The sequence below is a fragment of the Zeus faber genome, assembly GCF_960531495.2.
Source record: "Zeus faber genome assembly, chromosome: 2".
Lineage (NCBI taxonomy): Eukaryota > Metazoa > Chordata > Actinopteri > Zeiformes > Zeidae > Zeus > Zeus faber.
In genome coordinates, this window is record NC_137189.1 from 2,922,486 (window position 1) to 2,944,700 (window position 22,215).

Consider the following 22,215-nt stretch of genomic DNA (forward strand, 5'->3'; position numbering starts at 1 on the left):
TAGATTTTCCAGCTAAATCCATTCTTTTTGGAGTAGCTCACTAAGCCCTAGCCAGCTGAGATGTACCTGTAGGGTCGGGTCAGATTGCTTTACTTATCTACTAATTACCTACATGGTAATAATTACCTAATGTATTATGTATGTATGTATGTATGTATGTATGTATGTATGTATGTATGTATGTATGTATGTATGTATGTATCTATCTATCTATCTATCTATCTATCTATCTATCTATCTATCTATCTATCTATCTATCTATCTATCTATCTATCTGTCTGTCTGTCTGTCTGTCTGCAGTCTGTCTGTCTGTCTGTCTGTCTGTCTGTCTGTCTGTCTGTCTGTCTGTCTGTCTGTCTGTCTGTCTGTCTGTCCGTCCGTCCGTCCGTCCCTCCGTCCGTCTGTCTGTCTGTCTGTCTGTCTGTTTGTTTATTTGTATGTGTTTTTTATTTTGTAATTATTCGTATTTTTTAATTATTGTAAATTATTAGCAATTATTCATGATAACAATTACATTCAAGTCTCTTCAAGACTATTGAATGTATGCTATTATTTAGCAAATGGCAAACGTTTTTTAAACAATAACAAAAATCATAGCATTAAAATGTCACATTTCTAAGTTCAAGTTCAAGAGATTATTTGTCACATACATATACATACGGTCATACATATATGCAGTGAAATGTCATGACATCCGGTGATTACGCACAATAAGCTCTATAAGCTCCAAAAATACTAAAAAATACCAAAATGTGCGTAATCCACACTGTTAATGCATAACATTACGGCAGGAAACTTTAATGCTTTCATTTTTGAAAAACCTTTCTGAAACTTTTGCTGTTTGCTACAGAAAAGCATGCTATAGGGCTAATTATTCAGAGTAATTCTAGCAATTAATTGTAGTAATTAATAACATTGAGAAGTAATCGTGTGATCTTTAAACATGTAATCCAATCACGCATTTTGATCAAATATGACCTGGTTGATTACATTCACAGTTGCCTTTTTTGGGTAATCTGATTACTTTATCTCCATTATGTATGATCATCTACCACCCAACTCTGCTGGCGAGCTTGTGTTGTTTTCATTGAATCTCATGGATTCTCGTTGTTGTCGTTGTTGTCGTTGTTGTCGTCGTCGTGGTGTCTCTCACGGTGTTGCTTGAGCGTTCGGCCTCATTTGCTTTGATCGCTCAAACAGACGTCATTTTTCCTACAAAATGGCTCCTCCATCCCTCTCCACCTCCTCTCGGTTGTGTTTTTTTTTGTGTCGTCCCGTGTTTCCTCCGACAGCCATCCGTGTTTAAACTTCACCCTCTGAAGTGTCGGCTGTCGAGAACCCCCCTCTATCCCCTCTATCCCAACACCCCCCCCCCCCTTCCCATTGCACACAAAACCAACTATTTTCCAAACATAATACATTTATTCACCTTTTCACAGTCTGGCATTAACTTTCTGTGTGGGGTTTTTTTCCGCAGTGGACCAACCCTCAGATTTGAGATTTAAGGTTTTAAATGAGAACACAGTACAGATGACGTGGTCCAGACCCGCGTCCAGGGTTGAGGGCTTCAGGGTCCATGTGAGCTCGGACGCAGGTGGGTGAAACGTCGTAAAGAAAACCAAAACAAACAAGCACTGGCGAGTTCCATCAGGCTGCTCCCAAACATTACCACCGAGTCCTCACACCCAGACGCTGCCTGGAAAGTTTTTACAGACGGAAATGAAACCTCGAGATACCTGCTAAGGGAATTTCCTTCTCATAGTTTTACATTACATTACATTATTTTACATTACATTTAGCAGACACTTTTATCCAAAGCGACTTACAATTATTTAAACACAGACGGACGCAGTCATCAAGAGCAATTAGGGGTAAAGTGTCTTGCTCAAGGACACTACAGCATGTTTTAACCTATAATTGTGTTTTAACAGATTTCTCTTTTAAGTGATAATATAAGATCACACTTTATTAATGCCCGGGAGGAAATTCCGATGTTAATTATAAATAATCAATAATATTTATAATTTCATGAAATTATAATTATAAATAATTTTATGAGAAATCTTTGAAATCAATTTTACCCTCCTGTTAGGATTGACCGATTATTTTAAAGCTTGTTTTAAAGAATCTTAAAAATCTTGGCCTTAGTAAAACAGATGTGCTATTGTAGACTATGTCTAGTTTTGTACAGAAATGAAAACAGTTTGAACATGTTTTATATGAAAAACAAGTGAATGATCAAAGGGAACCTGTGATTTGTTTGTACTTAATATTAATGCAAATCTTTGTTAATGGGGTAAAGACAATTAGATTTGTCGGTTGGTTTTGGATACACATAAACTATAATAGGATAACAACTTAAGTAAAAAAAACATAACTGTGTTATAATGAATTTGGTCAAACAAAATAATTAAACGATGCCCAAATGAATTCCCGTTCGACCGTCTCCTTTCTCACAGATGAACCTCAAGAATTGATGCTCCCCGCCTCGGCCACTAAAACGTCAATCTCGGACCTGAGTCAAGGCGTGGACTACCGTGTGGCCATAACGGCCTTCAGCGGATCAGAGGAGAGTCTCCCCACCTCAGGCCAGATTACCAGTGAGTTGCGTGTCCATTTACCAAAGTTAACAGCTTTTTTTTTAAGGTGTTTTAACGTCGGTCGCCAGCATGAACATAATGTCCGGGTTGAAGGTAATTAAGTCTGCTAAGAAAAAAAGGTTCCACCACAACGACAACTATTCTACATAATTTTTTTTTATTCATAATAATGATAATAATAATAATAATAATAATAATAATAATAATAATAATAATTATTATTATTATTATGATGATGATGACAATAATAATAACAATAACAACAACAATAATAATAATAATAATAATAACAATTCTTCTTCTTCTTCTTCTTCTTCTTCTTCTTCTTCTTCTTCTTCTTCTTCTTCTTCTTCTTATTATTATTATTATTATTATCATTATCATTGTTATTAATAATTTTTTTTTAACTAGAATAGTTGTTGTGGTGGAACCTTTTTTTCTTAGCAGACTTATTCACTAGTGAGTAGGTTAAGAGCTTCCTTTAAAGTCTGATAACTAGTTATATTAGTTATCGAAATATTCCAAATGAATATTCCATCTCAATGTATTATTTTATTGGGTAATAAGTAGGATAATGTGCGGGCTGTCCATTATCTTAAAATAACCCCCTTCAGAGTGACGCAAGACCGGACCACCCTGCTGGGGGTCATCTTGTGGTAGGGACTGGCCAGCTGCACAATCAGTGTTTGCGGTGCAGCCTGATTTAATCTGAGCTGTTTAAATGGGGGAGGCTGGGATGGTTTAAACTCTGGATTTGTGAGAGTCTGGCGGAACGGGGTGACATCAGCGGTGTGGGGGTGCTGTCCTGCCAGTTCATTGTGTCCGTGCTTAGAGAACCCCCCCACCCCTGCAAAATTACAGAATACAGATTGATTGTTGTGTTATATGATTTTTCCCCCAAAATGACAGTATTAATTTTCCTTTCTTAGTATATGGTTGATGCCATTAAATATCATGTGGATCTGGTGCCTGTTAAAAGCTGATAGGAAACACAAGTCATTGGCTGAATGCATTATTACCCTCACAGACTCAAGATCTAGAACGATGAACTTTCTATAATGCTTTCTCTGCCTAAATAAATAACATAATAATGATATTCAGTGTTATGCTCTCATGGAACACCCTCTTATCGACTGGTCCCTCTGTCTTTCAGTCCAGCCAAGTGGCGTCACCGGAGCAGCTCCTCGGAAACCCCAACCCGCAGATTCAGTCAGTAAGTCTGTTTTTATTTCCCCTTATTTGATCCATATTTTAACCCTTATTCCCCCCAGGGGGGTCATGCTTAGATAAACAATCTCCTGGAGTTTTGGGTTTATTTTTTTCGATGTTTTGCTATATATTAACTTCTGCCTTTGTTTTAGCACCTAAATAAACTTTACTCTTTACTCTAATTTTTTTTTGAATTTCATACAGCTCAAACTCAGTGATAAGTCTGATTCATAATTTTTTCAATTCAGTGAACTCTATGTATGTAAAATGTAATGTAAAATAGAAGAATAAAACAATCTACAAATTTAAATTAGATTGCTTTATATAAAAAAAAAAATCACAGTTATCACTAAACTTTTAAAATATGTTTCTACGTGGGCAACACCAAGAAGACAAGAATTTGTCCTCAAATTCCTGTTGATGAAATCTCGGCGACATATTGGCAAATTCAGAATCTGCTCAGGCTTTCCCTGCTGGTTTCTATGAGCTACGAGTGAAAAAATACAAAAGATGCAGTTTGTTATCAAAGGCAATAACTGTGACAGTTATTATATATACTATATATATATATATATATATATATATATATATATATTCTATATACTATATATATTATTATATACAAAGGGTTAAGCGGTTAAGCATCATTTTTATTTTTAATAATGGTCCATGATGACAAACTAAACACTTCCCTCCGACTTCAGCAGTTTGAAAACTCCCCTCTGTTCTGAGCTCACGCTGGTGGAACGGGACCAACAGTAAACAAGACGTTTCTACATCACATACAATAGCCCATTGTATAGTAAGAAAATAATTTATTAAAGACACTGTATGAACAGCAAAAGGATTTGGTCACTAATTAGGTTTGCTGCCTCTGATGGAGTCATCCTCGCCCGCCATGCCAATCTGAAGCCGTCTGCACATGCTGAGTGTGGAGGGCGGGGAGGGTGGGGTGGTGGGGGGGGTGGAGGGTGGAGGGCAAGCAGCTGCTTTAAGGTTCAGGAGAGAAGAGGAGAGCCTGGCCCTAAAGTGCTGAGAGAACTGGAAACCTTTGCAGACACTGGTTTAACAAGGACCCTACAGAATCCAGACTGGGGCCTTCTCAGGCTTGTTGTGACCTGCACTGGAAACTTAACCCAAGAATGCATATAGATAAACAGATAGATAGATAGATAGATAGATAGATAGATGGATAGATGGATAGATGGATAGATAGATAGATAGATAGATAGATAGATAGATAGATAGATAGATGTAAGACAGATGGATAGACAGACAGATAGATGCATTTAGCTGCATTTGACTTTTTGCATTTGAACTCTCTCTCCTATAATTCTCATTTCCCAGAATGCCCTGTCAGTGCCATCGCTGACCTGGTGTTTCTGGTGGATGGCTCGTCAAGCGTTGGAAGAAACAACTTCAAATACATCCGCAACTTCATGGCTGCCATGGCCGGCGCCTTCGACATCGGAGAGGACAAGACACGCGTGGGCCTGGTCCAGTACAGCAACGACACCAGGACCGAGTTCAACATGAACCAACACTTCACCCGGAGGGAACTCCTGCGAGCAATCGGCACGCTGCCCTACAAGGGAGGAAACACCCTGACAGGTAACACCACCCTCTGGAGGGCGGAGGCCCCCAGTGTGAGACTGAAGTCAACTTTTACACAGCTTTACTGAGATTAACACCAAGGGGATGTTAAAGTGGTTATCCATGAGATCATCTGTGTCAGGTGGATTATGCTTAAAGTCCCAGAATTCCATTCAAAACCATTTTTTTGCTCCAAGACAGTGAAGTTCTTTTCTCAAAACAATTCCTTACTTACTTGCTTATTGATCTTTGTTTTCTTACCGGGGAAGGCGGGCCACGCCACCAACTATGGAACAGAATGCAAAACGCAAATACATTGAATGAGGATTACCACTTTATACCTGGAATACTAAATTTCTGATACATAGATTTACCTTCTGATACAGAGATCAGTCATTTTTTGTGTTTGAAATTAGCATTTTTTGAGTTCACATAGTACATTTGTGAAGAGAAACAAGGGAGAAAGTGGGAGACTTGCAGGAAATTGAGTAGAAAGAACTTCTGAGCACCAGTAAGAATCACTAGCGATCTGGAAAGCGCACTGTCCAGATTTTTCTTGTGATTCATGGGTGTTTAAAATGTGCTTTATGTGTGAGAACAGTGGTAATTAACATTTGGAGGAAATGCGTTTCCCAACAAGGCCCTGAGACATCATGAGTTGTGGTCTTTGTAATAAAACGCCTGCAGCTTGAGGTAGAATAAGATATATTGCTCTCCGTGTGATAGGTGACGCCCTGGACTACCTTGTGAAAAACACTTTCACTGAGGCCGCGGGCGCCAGGACGAGCTTCCCCAAAGTGGCTGTGATCATCACAGCTGGAAAATCTCAAGACATGGTGGAGAGCTACGCCAAAAGGCTCAAGAACATGGGGGTGGAGATATTTGTCCTCGGTAAGCTGCCTTATAAACCCTTTTCATGCCTTTTTAGATGCATTATTTTATCTTTAAAGAACAAACTCCTACTTTTGGCAACGTTTAAGCCTTAACAATAGCCTCAAGCCTTCAAAATCATGAACGTTTTAAGCCTTATTAAACATTAGAATCGATGTTGAAAAGATCTTAAAAAGTCTTGAATAAAATTTGCAGGGTGACTGATATAAAGAGGGATTTAAAAGCATAAATCCCTCTTTATCTCAGTCACCCTGCAGTCACCCTCTTCTCGAAGGGCAACAAACGCCCTTCACAGCTGTATATTTTCCCATGTATAACTCAAATATAGCTGAAATCTGAACCGAGTTTTCATACAGCTGGTTACATTTTTTTGTGTGGAAAACTGTTTCAGTTTTTCCAGTATTGATAATTTTGGAACGAATACATCAGTTTCTCCTGACTCTTAGAATCATCTTCATGTCACCGCCGACTTTACAAGCCCTGCTTAGTGTTTACTGCTGTTGCTGTTTAACTCGGACTGAGCATGCGTCCTGAATCTGGCAAGCCGTCAGGATTGCAATGGCTGTATGGAACATTTCCCCATTTTTTATAAGCGCTCGTGTGCTATACTCCCAATGCGACTTTGATGTTCTTGCCCTCTGCTCACTCCAGGGATCAAAGAGGCAGAAGAAAAGGAGATGAAGCTAATGGCTTCCACCCCGTACAGAACCCACATCTACAGCGTTGCCGACTTTGAGTTGATCAAGGATGTCCAGAGAGCGCTCATTACCCAAGTGTGTGCTGGTGTCGACGACCAGCTGAATTCGCTCGTCAGCGGAGATGAAGGTGAGAAGGACGACGGCCGTGATGTCTAATGTAGCTGAAGACAAATCGCTGCCTGCTTTCAGTTTGAAGATTATTCTGATGGAATGGAAACAAAAATGAGCACACTCCTAGGCACACTCCAGCCATAACTGTGAAAGCCATAAATGGCTTTTCTATAATCTGCCGTCTATCCTTTTTCTTACACTGTCTTTTTATTCTCTATGTGAGGTCCTGCCTCAGCACTAGATTCAGCAAACAAATGATTACGTTTTTGCCTTTGATTTTTCTAGTCGTTGAGCCGGCATCTAACCTTCAAGTGCTGGAGCTGGCCTCAAAGTCCATGCGGCTGATATGGGATGCTTCCATTGGAGATGTTTCGGGCTACAAGCTGCAGATGATTCCCATGATGACTGGTAGCAAGCGGCAGGAGCTGTACGTGGGCCACGGCCAGACCTCAGTCCTGGTGAGAGACCTGTCCCCGGATACAGAATACCAGATCAGCCTGTTTGCCCTCAAAGGCCTCACACCCAGTGAGCCCATCGTGGCCATGGAGAAGACAGAGCCGGTCAAAGTTTCCTTGGGTAGGTAAACGATGCACATTCATATTTTAACAGGAGACCCACTTGCCTAGTCTAAACAATTTTTTTTTTTTTCCAAAATGTTTTCCATCCCTGGCCCCGTTTTAGAATGTTCCCTCGGAATGGACGTACAAGCCGACGTCGTCCTACTGGTGGACGGCTCGTACAGTATTGGCCTCGCCAACTTCGCCAAAGTAAGGGCCTTCCTGGAGGTGCTGGTCAACACTTTTGACATCGGGGCGAACAAGGTGCAGATCAGCTTAGTTCAGTACAGCAGGGACCCTCACACAGAGTTCTACCTCAACACCCACCATGATCTGAGCGCTGTGGTGAAGGCCGTAAGGACCTTCCCCTATCGCGGGGGCTCCACCAACACCGGCAGGGCCATGACCTACGTGAGGGATAAGATCTTCCTGGCCAACCGGGGGTCCAGGGCAAACGTCCCCCGTGTCACCATCCTCATCACTGACGGGAAGTCTTCCGACGCATTCAAGGAACCGGCCACCAAGCTGAGGAATGCCGATGTGGAGATCTTTGCAGTGGGTGTTAAGGACGCTGTCCGGTCAGAGCTGGAAGCCATCGCCAACACCCCCGCAGACACCCACGTGTACACCGTTGAGGACTTTGACGCCTTTCAGAGGATCTCCAAAGAACTCACGCAGTCCATCTGCCTGAGGATTGAACAGGAACTTCGCAACATTCACAAGAGACGTAAGTGATATAACCCTCATCCTTCACCTATGAAAACTACTTTTCTAGATTGTTTAATGTGTTCTCTTTAATGTCATCGCATTGTTTTAAGAGTAATGAAAAGCACACCAGTTTCTGAAGATTGAGAGGCAAATTCACAAAAGGATTGCGCAGCTTTTGCGGCTGCTAAACCTGAGCAAATAACACAAAAAGTAACATCTAATCACAAAGCACCCGCAAACAGTGAAATACACCCCGAACTGGGTGCCACACAAATAGCGTCTCAATGCGCTGGTGCTATTTGTAAATATTTAAATAAGGTATTATTCATACATTTGGTGCAAAATTGGCCCCTTTCTATGCAAATAAGCCTCGTCGCAAAAAACGTCCGATTCACAAACACCGGTGCTCATAGCCACACATAGATAGAGATAAATTATTACCATCTGCAGAGACCTGGTGGTAACTGCATGGAGACCAAAAAAAAAGAAAAGGGCAGCGGTGTGCAATCGTCTTCAGAGAGCTGGTGCAATTGAAGCGCATTTATAAGGGGTGTTACGCCCAGCCTTACCAGTGATCTGTAAATAATATTTTGACATTATTATTACATTTGTTATTACTGTCACGGTATCTGTAGGTAGTGGGACGCGCAGCAGTCTGTGGGGGTTTTCAAAATGCACCCCAAAAGCAACTTGTTGAAACTTTGAATAATTTATTGCACAAAAAACACATTACAAACTGTGGTGTGGGGATGTTGTGGTTTGAGCAGCCACACCTGTGCTTGGTCTAGGTAATTTGGCCTAGGATCAGAGTGGCTGCATACCTGTTGCTCGTTGATTGGTCTAATGTGCAACAGGTAAAACCCCGATCCCCACACACACTCAGAGGAGCTCTTGTCATGCGCATGTACATCTGCTCCTGGGCGTGTTTAACCTAGCCCACTCTCTACAATAAACTGGTGTGTCTGGTGGTGGTGGTGTGACAACCCTGTCGTCTGTGCCGGAGGTCACTGAAAACGCCACTTGGGTGGTGTGTGGTAGGCGAAGCGGCCACACAAACGTTGTCAAAAAACAGTGCTATAATTTATATTAAACTCAAAAGATCTCGAAAAAACAACAAAACATTATAGGGAATAGCGACAAAGTGGTAAAAATTGGCATTGAACCACAGATGGCATTGACCCTTATTGTATAGGACCATGGACAGTTCCGCACAGGCCTGGTGCACCTGAAAGGCTGCGGCGTCCGGCCCGCACTGAAAAAATGAACTTGGTGGTAGAGTAAAATATATCAAATTAACTGTCATAAATTATACATTGTAATATTAAGATTCAGTGTGAACTAGAATTTCACAAGTAAAAAAAAAAAAAAAAAAAAAAAAAAAAAAAAAAAATATATATATATATATATATATATATATATATATATATATATATATATATATATATATATATACATACTGTATATATATATATATAATACAACACATTTGATTCATCTAATAAATGAACTGTGTGGGAAGAGTACGTTTTACAGGGGTACCTCGACTTACGACCGTAATTCGTTCTATAAGATTGGTCGTATGTTAAAACAGTCGTATGTCGAAGCAATGATTTCCTTCTTAGTTTCAATGGGAATCATTGCCCTTTTCTTTTTACCATCATCCTTCTTCTTAGGACTCATCATGAAGGCTGAAAATAAACAAAATACACAGCACAAACACAGTAAATATGAAAAAAATATGGATAGGCCTTGAATTACGTGCACACACGATGTAGGTCGCCCGCTGACTGACTGCTGACTGGCCGCCGACGCGCCAACTGCAAATTTCCAAGGTCGTATCTTGGAGCAGTCGGTCGCAAGTTGATACAAATTTTCGCGACGATCAGTACTCGTGTCTTCGAAGTGTCGTAAGTAGATGCAGTCGTAAGTCGAGGTACCACTGTATAATAGATTTAGTCATACTATTTAAACTTTTTTTAGTCACTGCACATAAACCTAAAAATAGTTCAGCAGCAAAATTTTATGGGCTTATTCACGCTGTCATATCATTAGCGCAATATCTTTTGTAAATCGAACGTTGAGACGGCACAGATGGGGGGCGCAACTGATGCGCAATCCATGGTGCTATGAGCGGCCGCAAACAATTCTTTGTTAACTGGCCCCTGAGACTTGTGGGTAGAAGGGGAAAAATGTCTTCCTCCCATCCAGATAGAGCCTCTTTTGAGGCATTCTGATGTCACAAACTGGGATGGGGCCAAACTGGTGATGGGAAACATTTTAACTGCAAAATGCGGGAAGGACATTTCTGCCTGGTTGCACGGCTTTGGACACACAGCACAAAGTGTTGAAATCAACGCTATACAAATGTGTTAACAGCTCAATAATGTGATTTCATGTTTGGCCATTGGTATGATGTCATGTTATGCTTACTGATTTGTACAAACTGACTAAGTATGATCTCAAACCTCCCAGAATTTGAACTGTAGGGAGCTAAATAGAAAAATTGTTTACATAATTTCTCTCATTCTGGAATATGCTCCAAATTAGTAGCTAGAGTTTGAGGTCATGTCTGTCCATTGATGCATTCTGCTCTTAACTATATGGGTTTGATGAATCTATGTTCATGATAAAAGGAGGGGAGCACATAATATCTGTATTATTTTCTTTATGATGTTATTATACTGTAACTGACCATGACATATCCGCAGCAGGATAAGAGGGTAAAACATTTGGTTAAAATAGATGGAAGCAATAAGTAATGAATACATTATTAGGAATTATACATTGGATGATAACTATCAGTACAGCCTTGAAGATATTCACATATTGTCACATATGTCATTAGTTTTAAGTCTATTAACATCTTTGCCCTGCGTGGTCAAGGAGAATAGAGGATGGTGCCAACAGCCGTCCATGTGCTTACAATTACATCCCTGTCCCCTCAATGTGTTACGCACATGTCCCGAAAAGTGGATGCCAATGCAGCCATGGGTTTTAACCTGCCTGGAGTGAGGGAGGGGCCAGGGGGCACAATTCAAGCGGTTTTTAGGCGTGATGTCAATCACAAATCAGTCACTATGCAGTTTCATACACTGCAAATATTAATTCAGAAGAAAAAAATGTGGAAAAAATAGAAATGAACGAAATTGACTTAAATTATGTGGAGAATTTAAATCCCATCCCTTCAAGAAGGGAAGATATCTTGAATATTAATCTTTTAGAGTTCAGAGCATTAAAATGCAGTTGAGTGATCGTATACACAAAATTCTTGGCCCATCAATTTACCAAAAAAAAGATCTATTGTTTATTTTCAACTGTTTCCTCTTTTTTGCAGCAGCAGCAGCAGCAAAATTGCTATACTGAGTTTGCCAATTTTTTTCCTTTTTGTTAAACCCAACTCTGGAAAATCCAATGCCAGATAACAATCACTGTGTAGTTCAATACCAAAAGAGGCGTCCAGTATTGTCTGTCAGTACGCTCTGACTCATGCAAGGTCCATTTTGTAGATTATATAATCCTTATATAATAATAATAATAGTAATAATAGTAGTAATAATAATAATCATTCACTCTAAACAAAGAGAACTACAAAAGTGCTTCAGTGAGGAGAAGTGGCTGCTGCCATTAGATGTTATGGTCTGAGGACCTCCCACACCCCGATGAAGCCTTCACAAGGATCTGGAATCCCATTCATCACAGTGCGGACGGGCCTCTGCTCCTCTGGACAGGCCGGAGGCTGCCCCGCCCAAAGCCATGGCCCCCTAGAGACCGATGATATCATTATGCCAAAACCACAATCTGTGAAAATCTGTTTCGGCCTTTGTATTTCCTCTTTGTGGGAAAAAAAACCTGTGAAAGTTCCACATATCTCCAGATGGCTTTTTATTGTTGCACTTGCTACCGTCATCCACCAGCTGCAGAAAAATGAACCTGCCGATTCAACTTGTGGAAATGAATAATGCATGGATTTAAAATGTTTTGACATTTCCCATTACGGGATATATGGACTGATTAGGACCAAAATGCCCATCTAACACACGCTTTCTTTTCATCTATCGTAGAGCTCCAGACCCCAAAGTCCTTATCCTTCTCCGAGGTGGGCTCCAGGAGGCTCAGGGCCTCGTGGCAAACAGACGCCTCCAACGTCCAGTCCTACCTGGTCCAGTTCCGGCCCGCAGAGGAAGCCGACGGACACTTCATCTCCCTGTCCGTTCCCAGGGAAACCCTCACCACCGTTCTCCCTGGCCTCACCCCCGCCACCCGCTACGAGGTCAACGTTTTGGCCCAGTACCTCAAAGGAGACAGCTTCCCCCTGACCGGCTACGAAACCACCACGGAAGGTCAGTCGCTGCCTTGCACAGACCACCAGAAATACAGCATTGATATATCAAGCGTTTTACAGTATAGCAATCATGTCTTAAAGCCTCTCGGAGCGAGTGCAGCACTACAATTAGCTTGAATAACTCAATTGGTGTTTCGAGTAGCCAGCTTTCAGGAACACATGGGTGGCCAGCAGACAGTTTCTCACAGTTTCTTACAATATTGCTGTGCTGGTTCATGTTTGAAGAAATGAATGTCTCAATGACAGCTGCATTGAGATTTGAAAATTTTCGATTTACTGCTTTACTTTGTTGTGGCAAAGGTTTGGTTTTCATAATATAAAATATTGATGTTATACTGATATTTTTATCATTGGGAGAAGAAAAGCAAGCAGCTGTAGCTCCCAATTAGCCACGCCCTCGCACCGCTCAGCTCTTTGCAATTACCAAAAATATGATGATAATTCAAAATAATAATTCTGTCATATACACTGATAAAGCCCCTATAGGTATGCAGATAGGAGTGCAGAATATCCGTTTTTTTTCCAACTTCTACTTAAACAGCTTTGATCTCACTACTCACGTTGCATTTGTTTCAGAGAAAGGCCCGGTGCGCAACCTGAGAGTATCTGAAGAGACGACGGACAGTTTCCGGGTGTCATGGCTGCCGGCCCCTGGCGCCATAGTACGTTATCGTCTGACCTACGAGCCGGTCCGGGGAGACAGCGCCAGGATGGAGACCACGGTGCCTGGCGGTGACACCAGCATCGTGCTGCAGGAGCTGTTGCCTCACACCACGTACCGAGTGAGCGTCACGCCCGAGTACCAGTCGGGTCCGGCGGCCGACATGCAGATCGACGGCACCACCAAAGAAGGTGATTTTCCAAACTCATGTTTATACCGTCGTTTGTTTGGTTGCTGTGGAGGCCGCTGATCTGGTTCCAAGTATTTTTGTCAGGCGGCCTTTTAGGACCTCTCTCAATTTGCAATTGTTTCACTTTCATGTTTTGATATAAAAGACAATTCTTGATTTATTGTCTATGTATATATTATTACGACTTGTTTGCTGGGTTTTTGGACACTTGATGTATCAAATACATTTTTTTTTTGTGAAAAACATGACAAATCCAGTGTATTTGAAGAGTTATGGTCAAATTTTGGTGGAAAATTGTAGTTTGTTTTTTTTCAGTTTTCAATGCTTTCAATTTCAGCATTGTGTTAAACAATGGGTCAAAATGTCAATGTTTGGAACCAGGAACCAGGGTAGCTATAACCAGGGCTAGCTCTATCTCACTATAAATTACTATATTTCTTACAATCTTTTCATTATAAGATGAGAACAACTGCCAAAACACAAATATCACTAAAATCTAAAATCCTCAATGATTTTATTTTTTCACGCTTATGATTCCATGTAAGAACACGGAATCACACGGGGTATGACTTTGCATTAGGCGTCCCAGTAGAAATCACTGTTCGCGCTCTACTCCACGCAATCTTGCTTAATGAATATAACAAATGTTTTTTTATTTTGTTGTCGATTTTTATTAGACATATTAAGCAATTAACTTTTTTTTTTAAATAAAAACCAAGGGACAGTTTATTTTTCCCTTGATTTTTTAGCATGGCCCCCCATGGACAAGACAACCTGGCCAGTGGCCCCCAGGTCATTTCAGTTTGAGACCCCTGCTCTAGTTCCTTTATTTTCAAGGCGATCTCCTAAACAACACTGAAAAAAGCCTCAATACTATCACTGCATTGTAATAGAGTGAATGGCCTGGGTTGCAAAAATGTTTTTGATGTATAAAAAGGATTTTAATATGAACTTATCATCATTTGAAGATTTACTTTATTCCAGTTTGCAAATAAGATTGTGTTTCTTCGTAAAACCCTACAATACTCTTACTGCTACTGTGGTGTGACTCGGTCTCAGAAATATGGGTCGATGCACGCCTCCGGATTTGCAGGATTTCCCCTTTTGCTTGAAAGTTTTCCACTCGTTTCTCTCTCAGGCCTAAACCGCACAAGGCTGGGAATATTAGCCACTGGGAGTTATTTGACTTTTCTGACAGTTATGGCTTTTGCGTCCAAAGTAACGTTGATTCAAACCCGGGAGCCGTCGAATACAATTACAGCTACAGCGTTGCGGGCCAAGTGGCAAACAGGGCCGTGAGGGAAGCAAGGGCCGTGTGGGGTTCTGGGTTCAGTGTTTTTTTTTACTCAAGTGCTGTGAAATTCAATCATTTTTAGTTGATATTAGATATGATTTTCATCCTCATGTGGTGTTTTTAAAGAATCCACCTTTGGCCACAGTCTTCGTTCTGAGCACTCTCAGCCGTCCTCTTCCTTTACGTTAGTTTGTTGAAACATGGTTTGACACTAAATACGTCGAAACAGCTTCAACAAGCCTACATTTGGTGTAGAAACTTAAGAGGGGTGAGAATTAACTGTGTATTTAAAATACAGTGCATTAAAAATGCACAATTATGAAGTAAGTTAATGAAGTTAAAGCTTCAATGCCCAGTGGAGTGGAATAGAATAGAGAAAGTATTAATATATATGATAAAATGGATGATCTAGTCAAGTCAAATCTATTGATCCAAATCAGAACCAGTCAAATTGAATGTAGTCCATAATAATCTAATGTAATCTAATTGTAAACCCTAATAGATCATAATTAAAATCCTATAATTGACATCAGATCTAGGTCGTCTAACGTATTTATTTATTCAGTATAGAATTCATTTATTCACCTCCACCTTCCCCTCCTCGCAGCCAGGGCGTCGCCCCGTGACCTCCGCGTCTCCGACGAGACGGTGTCCTCCATGAAGCTGTCCTGGGAGGCGGCGCCGGGTGGCGTCCAGCAGTACCGCTTGGCTTACCGCCCCAGCGCTGGGGGGGAGAGGAAGGAGGTGGGGGTGAAGGGGGACACCACGGGTGCCGTCCTGAAGAAGCTCCAGCCGGGGACGAAGTACGACCTCTCCGTGAGGGCACGCTACTCCTCCGGCCTGGGGGACCCACTCAACGGACAGGGAACCACCCTAGAAGGTCAGCTGGCTCGCTGTTGTAGAGAGTTATTCCATTTAAATTTGAAATGAAAGCTATGAGAAGGTTTTGCAAAATCTGGAGAATTTTCAGGGAATTAAAAGCAAAATTTCCTATTCTCGCATGTTAGTTAGAGCCAAACTTATTTTCGAGGAATTTGGCGCCATACCCTTATCTTTAATCGTCACGCAGCACACCACACTACAACACATGCACGCACACACACACACATGCACATGCTTTGGATGGTGGCCGGTGAAATGAGGCCTCTGCATTTAACCCATCCTGGCTTGTCCTTCCTCCGGGGGCACAGCCAGGAGCAGTGGGCAGCATACGTGGACGCGCCCGGGGACCTGGTGATAAGTGTCCATCGCTGGTCAGATGATGATGTGTGCATGTTTTTGGTGGGGGTCCTTACTGACGTTAGGTGGAGGAAACCCCATGTGAGCACGGGGAGAACATGCAAACTCCACACAGAAAGGCTCCTATTTGGGAGATAACCCACCGGAGCACGGTGCCAACAGCGCCCCAGGCGGGAATCGATCTTTCAAACAAGCATGGCCGGGTCCAGGGAGCTTGTTTAAATGTCAAATGTTCCACAAGTCGCCAGATAGAACTGATAAACAGCTAGAAAGGAGGCCAAAGATGAAGAAAAGGAAGTTTGAGAGAGAGGGGGGGGGGGGGGTGAGATGGGAGGGAAGTGATGGTGTTTCTCCTGGAGGGGAAACCATTTGCCATCTTGTGACGGACTGCAATAACATCACTACTGCACCACTTACAGACGACACTCAAGAAGCTATTTATCAGCTGTGTTTTCTAAATATCCACCTTAACATAAATATCAACCTTAACATGTAATTTGATATTTCAATTATATTACCTTTATTTTGTTAAGTCTTATATTTAATGGAATTAAAAAAAAAGAAAAGTCTATAACACAGATTATTAAGAAGAATACTGGAAAATATATATATAATTAAGGAAGTTTTACTTGTTTTGAGAAAATCGACTGAAAAAAAACACTGCTTTTCGAGAATCACTCTCGGCGGCAAAGAAAAACCCCCACAAACAAAAACAAAACTTAACTGAAATAACATGTTCATGTTAAATATCGAGTCTTTGAAGAAAGATGTGCTTTTGAAGCAAAGGATGCATTTCCCCTCTTACTGCACCTCGTCAGGTTTGCTTGAATACTCCATATACGTGTATAAACAGGAAAGCAGGGTTTTAGCACTAGATGTTCTATATACTATACACTATACTACACTATATATTAGTACTATATACTAAACTATACTATATATTCGTTCTATATACTATTCTTTATATTAGTACTATATACTATACTATATATTCGTTCTATATACTATACTATACTATATATTAGTACTATATAGTATACTATACTATTTATTAGTACTTTATACTATCCTATACTATATATTCTTACTATATACTATATTTTCGTACTATATACTATACTATACTATACTATATATTCGTACTATATACTATACTATATATTCATACTATATACTATACTATACTATATATTTGTACTATATACTGTACTATAATATATATTAGTACTATATACTATACTTTACTATATATTAGTACTATATACTATCCTATACTATATATTCGTACTATATATTAGTACTATATCCAAATATATGTAATCCTGTGTAGATGTTATTAAGATCAAACACACCGTCCTCAATCAATTTAAACTGACTCCAATCCATCACTTTTCCATCAATGTGTTTTTTGTCTGAATGTCGATGCACCTTCGTCTGCTGTCTTCTCTCGTCCTGTTTCACCCTTTTCATCATATTGTATCCGGCCGTCTCTCTACATCTCTCCCTCTCTCCATCTCTCTCCCTCTCTCTCCATCTACCCCTCTCTGCTGTTCTCTCTGTCTTCCACTCTCTCTCCCTCTCTCTCTCTCCCCCTCCCTCCCCTTCTCTCCCCCTCTCCTGCTCTCCCTCTCTCCCACTCTCTCCCTCCCTCTTTTCCACCTTCTGAGTGCTGCAGTGGAATGTCCTCTCTGCTTGCTTGTCTCTGAGTTGTGTCTCCTCTGTCTTCAAGGGTCTGTTCTAACAGATCGCTCGTAGCGACGCACTGTGCACTCGGTTTCCACAGCAGGACAGTAACATACAGTTTACTGTTTTTTCCACCAGGTTTAATTTTGGTGTGGGTAGCACTCTGTCACACTCTGTTAAGTCTTGTGTTTTGAATCCTTTATTCTGCCGGTCAGAAGGTAGAACAAGAAACATATAAATATGTATTTAATACAGTTAAGTCAAATTTCAAACCGTCAAGCTCTTTTTAAAGCAGTGCCTTTAAAGCCAGTTTTTTTAGCCTTTTGAGCAAAATCCAATCCAAAATTCATGAAAATCCGATAAGATCATCAGGTTAACATTCCTTTTTTTTTTTTTTTTACATTTCAGCTATTCATCAATTGTAAAATGTTATTACCTTACCAATAACATAGCAACTATGGAGACAGGAAGTCATCTTATACTTGATAAAATGTTTATAGAAAGCCCATTGGAAAGGTCATTCATAGGATTCTAGATAGGTTTAAAGAGACCGGTAGTCTGAGTCCTGAGTCCATTGGCATAAAAGTGTCAGAGTGTGATCTATGAAGGAGACACAGGTCCTTGACCCTTTTAACCAACTTTTAACATACTGGATAAACACCAAAGGGCTTGACATAAACCAGGACCATTCCTTATTAGCTGGAGCTACGGATCACAGTGCCGCTGAACGGGGGCAACTTCGTCTGAGCACTTCAGGAAAGAGACTCTTCTTTCAGGGATTAAGAAAATAAAGTAAAATACTTCTCATAAAGATAGATAAGTTGGTTATTTGGAAAAATAAATGACACTGTTATTTTTTAATGAACTTCATTGGCCTAAAGGGCTCTTAAAAGTCCTACCAGCTAGAAATACAAGGTTTACGTTTGGCCACATTTATGGGTATCTGAGGCTTAAACTGGAGCCGCAGGTCTGACTGGGCACTGGATGCTGTGCCTGTTGCGGCCAGTTATGGAGGCCTTTAGCGGCGGGTCGGGTTTCATCACCTCCAGGGAACATACAACTTGTACAAAAAAACCCATTTAACATTTCAAATATGGCCTTTTAAAATCTGTGAAGAATCGGTGAGTGGCTCTTTTTGAGTTTTGATGCGTCACAAAGGAACAGAACTTTTTGAGCAAAAGAATAAAGACGTGTTTGGCAGAAGAAGCCAAGAAAAAAAAAAGCCTGCTTTTATTTCCTCACTGTGTCATTGCAAATACAGTGTTTGGGGACGTGTTTGCCGGTGGCACTTCTTCTTATTACTCATCAGACTCTTCCTCCATGTGTGGTACAGTATACCGCCAACTTTAGTTCCATTGAACATTTCCTTTGTTTGTTGATGGATTCTGCTGCAGCTGTGGTTACACTGAACACTGAGCGGTCACCAGTCTCTGGAGCGGAGTGGAGAGCCATGGTCAAAGTCTGTTTTTACCCCACAGGCGGGTTCCATGCTGCTATTTATCTTGTTGTTCCTATTTCGCTGCTGTTGTGCTGTGGTTGTTCAGGTTGTGTTTGAAGTGAAGTCGGTGCCTGAGTTTAAATGGATTACAGTCAGACCATCATATTGGACACTCATGAGGAGTTTTGGGCAGATCTTGTTTGCTCTAAAGCTACGGTTATTTGCAAAAATGGACAACTAAGGTATATGTAGAGTAGTTCAATAGATAGATTACAGTATATTGTTGTTTTTCCATCAACTGAGCCTGATAGGAACTCCTCCATAATGCTTATGTAGCCCGGGCATGATTACCTTGTGGTTTCCCATCCAGCTCCTGCAAAGCAGTTTTAAACTGTGTTTAAAAACTGTTTCCTCGTATTAGAGGTGAAATTAAGGCAACACGTTAAAATGGTTCTTACTGTGACCTTGGCTGTGTCACCACTGAAGATGAGACATCTGGAAGAGAGGCGTGCTGGAATCCTTCCTTCCGCATGTATCTCACAACACATCAACATGAAGAGACGTTTCAGATTCTTCTGACTCCCAGGAGAGCTCATTAGCACAGGGAAGTCCGGCTCTCACTGTGAGCCTCGATCTGGCATCCAACAATGTGTGTCCACGTCCCTCTCAAGACCCTGAGTCCAACAACCAACTGGTTTTTGCTTCAAAACTGAGTGAAACATGAGGCAATCTTTTTGAGAATACTGTACTTTGATAGTTGGAAATATGCATATCTACCTCTAACCCAACCAAATAGAACTGGCATCCTCTATTTGGATAGATAGATAGATAGATAGATAGATAGATAGATAGATAGATAGATAGATAGATAGAGAGACCGTCCAGTACAGCTTTTGTTTAGTTTGGCTCTGCGATGGACTTTGGAAAAATCAGTCTAAGAGGCTTTCTGCCAAATATTCCATATTCCATCCGCCTGCCGTCTGTATGTGATCTTGTGGAAAGCCTCCATATGTCGTCCTTCCAGAGGGAGAGATCCTTGATCCCCCACCGGACATGGCAGCAGCAACAGCAGCAACAACAGTGGCGAGCAGTCGCTGAATCATCGTCTCCGCAGCGCTGAGTGACTGGCTTGTGTTGACCAAGCCAGTCAGAAAAATACAAAGGAGATGAGGGAAGTCTGAGCGGAATATATCGAGCAGAGTTGCTGCGACGGAATCTTGGGCTAGGGGGATTATTTCTGGTGCGTGATTTAGAAAGGCGCTCAGAGCATGACTTGCTGATCTGTGAAATGAGATTCGGGGTGTTTTTTAAAGAGAGCGCAGTGGAAGCTGGAGGCAGTTAAGTCGATGGTTTGCTTGATTAGAGATTGTATCTACTTTCCCATTTTTGATTGATTAGCTCCATTTAATCAAAGGAGTGTATTTTATTATATACTTTTGAAATTGATTAATGGCTGGGAAATGTCTTGGAAATAAAGAACCAAGAATGAACCACGTGTCATTCTCCAGCGTTATGAATTGATCATCGACTTGAAAAACGTTTCAAAGATAAATTGACACATTTATCACCGTATGTAAACTCAATACACTGGAACTGAATGGTACCTCTGAATGCACTACTTACCTTTTTGTATGGGGAAAACTTCTTGTAAACCCTCACAAAGTGTAAACATCTTCCCTTTGTGAGTGTGTCTGTTGGCTTATGTCTCATTGGATGTTGACAATGCTTCCTCCATATCTGGTTCTTGTCTTTTAGAAACGTTGGCTCAGAGGAATCGTTTCTTGACCAAAATGCTTTATTGATTCAGCTCAGGACTCGCTCTTCGTTCACGATGTCGCAGACCGTTCTGTGAAAGGTGGCGGGCAGAAAGCGGCGAAAACGCATCATCGAAAAATTTTAATAAAGTGAAATAACGCTGAGCAGCTGGATCAGGCTGAACGAATCCTCGCTTGTTGAGTCCCTCGCGACATTCTGATTTTCAAACTCCTCTAGAGAAGGAGTGTCTTGCGGTGGAAGGACTCCAGGTTTAACCGCAGCCATACGTACAGATGTTCGCCTTGTGCTGTTGACAGACTGGACACCTGACTTGGTCACGTACGGAATTCCTGAACGGATCTCATATTCGGATTCAGTTCTGGTCCTTCGGCTGTTAACCCCCATTCCGTGCTACACTATGCACAATGAATAGATAAATAAATACCTAAAATCATCAAAATCTGTATCTCACTGGAGTTAACGGCTATGGGGAGCCCTTTTGTTCTTCAGTGTCCTTTTTGGATTATCTAGTCATTCAGCACATCCAAATGGTCCCACAGCGTGAAAGAAAAAGATTATTTAACGAAACAAAATGTCTCACATCGTCCTCCCATTCTCAACGATATGAAAGGTGCGGTGTGTCTAACTTAGGGAACGGACATGGCAGAAATGGAATAAAGTATTCATAAGTATGTTTTAATTAGTGTATAATCCAATTCCAATGAAAATAAGAATCGTGTTTTCGTTACCTTGGAGCGGGTACGCTCACGGAGGCTGCCATGTTGCAGCGCCATATTTCTTCTATAGTAGCCCAGAGCGGACAACCAAACACTGGCCCTACTGTACCACCATGTTGCACCGCCATGTTACACCGCCATGGGGAAGGGTATTCATTTGGTTGCGAAAGCCGCTAAATTCTACACACTGCACCGTTAAATACACTACATGCTTTCCATTGCATGTGTTTGTAAGACATCTGACAAAATGTCTCCGATCAGGAAAATAATATTTTTGTATAAAGACGGAAAGAACGAATCTGTTGTACACTGTCTAGTATCTAGTCTAGAAGAGAGACCCTTACCTTCTGTGAGTTGTGTTCAAATGAACACATAAGCAATACAAAACAATTATATATAATAAATGTAAAATTTATATATTCATAATGTATAATCTTTTTGTATTTTTTGTTACGCAGGTCTATGAAATACTCGATTCTGATTGGTCAACAGCGTCAGTCCGTTCGTAA

The 22,215-nt window shown here is 41.0% G+C and overlaps 1 protein-coding gene across 3 annotated transcripts in view; it reads left to right on the forward strand.

The window, feature by feature from the left end:
- The window catches only part of col12a1b (collagen, type XII, alpha 1b), a 120,529-nt gene that overhangs the window by 4,255 nt on the left and 94,059 nt on the right, over positions 1-22,215 (forward strand). For all 3 annotated transcript variants that reach the window (XM_080024363.1, XM_080024364.1, XM_080024365.1), the window contains exons 3-13: positions 1,478-1,594; positions 2,460-2,600; positions 3,754-3,813; positions 5,157-5,420; positions 6,129-6,293; positions 6,945-7,118; positions 7,388-7,678; positions 7,784-8,386; positions 12,429-12,707; positions 13,286-13,561; positions 15,462-15,734. In XM_080024363.1, coding sequence (XP_079880489.1) covers positions 1,478-1,594; positions 2,460-2,600; positions 3,754-3,813; positions 5,157-5,420; positions 6,129-6,293; positions 6,945-7,118; positions 7,388-7,678; positions 7,784-8,386; positions 12,429-12,707; positions 13,286-13,561; positions 15,462-15,734 — 2,643 coding nt within the window. The remainder of the gene's footprint in view (positions 1-1,477; positions 1,595-2,459; positions 2,601-3,753; positions 3,814-5,156; positions 5,421-6,128; positions 6,294-6,944; positions 7,119-7,387; positions 7,679-7,783; positions 8,387-12,428; positions 12,708-13,285; positions 13,562-15,461; positions 15,735-22,215) is intronic.